Genomic DNA, 3,717 nt, shown 5'->3' on the forward strand with positions numbered 1-3,717 from the left:
TCTGTGTTTACTTTGCAGATGCTTGTTTATAGCCACAGAGGAAACTAAAAGTCGGTCCCTCTGGTGTTCCTTTGCTATCCTGTGTCCAATTTACATTTTTGATGCAAAGGATCTGATGTAACTTTGTGTAATTAACGTCTCCCGGCCTCATTATAACCTCCATTATAATCAGAAGAAAGGTCATTGTTGCTGAAAAGCCAGAGTGTGGAGCTAAGATGAAGTCCTGCCTTTATCGGACTGAACCTGACTGAGCAGAGCCGAGTCTGATTCACGTCTTCAGGTAAGATGAAGATGTTTACATGTTGTATAGATCATGGTCTGGTGTTTGCAAGTTGTTTTCTATTGTGCAGGGGCTGAGATGTTTAAAGCCTGATCACTGTTTATTACCTGTGTCTTGTGTGCTATCAAATGGAGCTTGTGAACAGATGAAGTTAGTCTGCACTTGTTGTCTGTTGACAGCAAATCTGTCTCCATCCAGCCATCTATCATCTGTCTGTGCTGAGGGGAAATGGAGCTTTGGCCGCTTCAGGCCTCACTTGAAAACCCCAGAGGTCTGTGAGTGTTTCTGTGCTTTTCATTGTTGCTGACTCTGTGGTACACTGTTGTAAAGATATGTGGGGATAGCAAAAGGCAATTTGTTGTTTTGTTACAAAAATGCAATTGATGAACAAAGTCTTTTTATTGCTAGAAAATGGCGTGGCATAAGTTTTTTTAATGTGCATTTTTATCACATCAATAATAACTATTTTTCAGTAATTGAAGGCAATGACACATTCCTTTCAAGACATAATTTACTAATCCCTAAATTTATCTCAGTGCTGAGCTTTTTTTTTTTTATTTAATTTTCATAAAGGCTTGACAATAACTTCTTCTCTTACAATACTATAGTTGTATACTACATTGTTTTGATTTTATGTCCAGAGAAAAGCATTACTGACATGAACTGAATTTAAAACACCCTTCTGTACATATTTACACTTAATATTTCACTAACAACTCAATTAATCAGGATTTAGAACAAGGTTTGTTTCAGGTGTTGAAAGTTGAAAATCTATTTGACCTGAGAGTGAATGAAACGTGCACCTTCATGTTTTGTGCTATAAACCCATTTTATTTCATCATGCTACATTGATCATTCAGTATGGAATGAACCTCGTTAGGATTTTCTTGATTCTGAGCTTTCTTAACAATGAATGCTTGTTTTCTAATCATTGTTCTGTTTGATCCATTTGATCCAAGACTAATTTATATTATAATCCCTTGCCACTTCCAGAACCATCCTTGTAACCAGACTGAACATACATTTTTCTACAGTCTATAAAATGTGTTCATTGGTTGTTATATTTTTTGTATATTAGATATAGAATGTTTTCCTTTGTTAGTTTATAATATATTTAATTTATTATGAAGTGAAACAAAGAAAAACATAGAATCATTTCATTTAAAACCAGAAAGTTGCTAATAGGACCATTACTTTTTCTTGCCACTGTGTATATATATGATTACACACAAAAAAATATTCTTCCATGTGTATGAATAATTAGCATGGAACTACAAACATGTTGAGGTAAAATTCCATGTGACCCAGGATGAAATGCACCATTCACCTGGTGAACATGGACCATGATCCTCGAAGTGCACTCAACCTCCTGATGTCCTGACTGTGACTCAACACTGACACCTCTCTACTTGTGTCTCCAGATTCAGACCAACCCTTGTCGACCAGTCACAGATCCAGCTCTGTTAACGGCACCAGGGAACCTGACAGTGTCACCTTTTTCATCATCCAGGGCCTCTCCAGCCTTGGTGACAGACAGATGATCCCGTTTGTCATCCTGCTGCTGGGTTACATCATCATCCTGGGAGGAAACAGCATAATCATCTTTGTGGTATTATACAAAACTTTGTGCCTGTATTTAATCTGTATTGTCTGTATTACTGAGACTGAATCATTGCCACTGTTATTTCTCACACAGACACTGACTGATCCAAAAATCAACTCTCCCATGTATTTCTTCCTCGCCAACCTCTCCTTTGTGGACATGGTTTACACAACCAACACCATCCCCAAAATGCTGGCTGGCTTCCTGTCAGATGTGTCAATCATCTCCATCCAGGGCTGCTTTGTGCAGATGTTTTTCTTTGTTCAACAATCCACTACAGGACATTCTATATTGACTGTGATGGCGTACGACCGCTATACAGCCATCTGCAAACCTCTGCACTATACCTCCATCATGACCCGGAACGTCCGACTACTCCTTATAGCAGGAGCCTGGGGCTTTGGCATATTTATTATCCTACCAGTCACCATCCTGGCTGTGCGCCGATCTTACTGCAGGCCAAATGTGCTGAAACATGGCTGGTGTGACCCAGCATCTGTAAGGCAACTGGCATGTGGTGACATCTCATTTGATAACATTGTGTCCCTTTGCTTTGCCACTGTGTCTCTACTGATCCCAGGACTCCTCATCCTGACCTCCTATATCCTCATTGGCATTTCCATATCAAAGATGGGTGTTGCTCAGAGGCTGAAGGCCTTCAGGACATGTGGTGCCCACCTGACCGCGGTGTCCATCTCTTTCACCTCAGCTTCCTTTGTGTACATCTCCTACCGTGTGGGAAACTTTTCACCAGAGGTACGAGACTCAAATAATTTGATTTTAATTATTATTCATTTTGTTTTAGTACCTATGTCCACAGAAATTGACATTTAAGGTGCTTTTTCTCTTGCTGACAGATCCTGTCAAGCTCTGTCAAACTGAAAGCATCTATTATCAATTTCAAATTAAATTTATATCACAAAAAAGCAGCAACTGAATGAGCATGAATACTTTCTGAATCAACTGCAGGTCACATTATAGGTCAACCACCTCCATGAGCAACTGCATCCACTGATGAAGGCCACGAGGTGTGGTTGAGAGATGTGGAAACATGTTGAACACAGACTGATCTACTTTTTCATTCTCAGTAGGGAAAAGTGCCAGATAAGATGAGTCATCTCTTTGTGTCCTATAGATAAAAGAAGACAAAATAAACAAATATTTTTTTATATATTTTAGGTTCGTATCATTGTAGCTGTGCTGTACGCTGCTCTGACTCCTTTCCTGAACCCAGTGATCTACAGTCTGAGGAACAAGGAGCTGCAAGAGTCCATCAGAAGGACACTGGTCAGGTTCAGGTCTGCTACTGTTTCAGCCACGAAGAATGTCAGCACAGTGTCCTGACAGGGAAGGAAACCTGCCTCTCTGCTGCCTGGACACAAGACACAAGAGAACTCAACACTTAAACAGCTTAATGTGGATTTGCATGTAGAAGTGATAATTCTTTAGCAGTTTGTTAATACTCAAAACCTTATACAGCAAATGTATGTTTAAAAAGCCATTAAACGCATTTAACATTTAAAAGTTCACATTTTGGTTAAAGAAAAGAACAGATAAACTCAGGACTTGAAACAAAAGGAGAAAAAACAAAAATCAAAACCAGGCAGCAGGACACACCACAGACAGAAACCCACCGTACGAGCCTCGAAAAAGATTAGTGTATCTGATATATAATAGCTATTGTGCACTGGGTTCAGGTGCACCCAATTACCACTATCTATCAGTGCAAGTCCTCGCACAAATAACACAGGACATGGTCATAAGTCTTCTTTACACCCAAATTCTCTGAATTGTCCAGTGCTATCTTCAGCACCATGTCCTGAAACTTCTTCAG

The 3,717-nt window shown here is 39.6% G+C and overlaps 1 protein-coding gene across 1 annotated transcript; it reads left to right on the plus strand.

Annotated features, from left to right (window-relative positions):
- Positions 1–6: 6 nt before the first annotated feature.
- On the plus strand, positions 7–3,293 carry LOC109952330 (olfactory receptor 13C2-like). Its single transcript, XM_020587356.1, has 5 exons — positions 7–280; positions 479–551; positions 1,702–1,889; positions 1,977–2,639; positions 3,063–3,293. The coding sequence occupies exons 2-5, from the start codon at positions 509–511 to the stop codon at positions 3,225–3,227; spliced, it is 1,059 nt and encodes a 352-aa protein (XP_020443012.1). The 5' UTR covers positions 7–280; positions 479–508; the 3' UTR covers positions 3,228–3,293.
- Positions 3,294–3,717: the final 424 nt, after the last annotated feature.

This window comes from Monopterus albus, unplaced genomic scaffold, assembly GCF_001952655.1.
Source record: "Monopterus albus unplaced genomic scaffold, M_albus_1.0 scaffold454.1, whole genome shotgun sequence".
In the NCBI taxonomy this organism is placed as follows: Eukaryota; Metazoa; Chordata; class Actinopteri; order Synbranchiformes; family Synbranchidae; genus Monopterus; species Monopterus albus.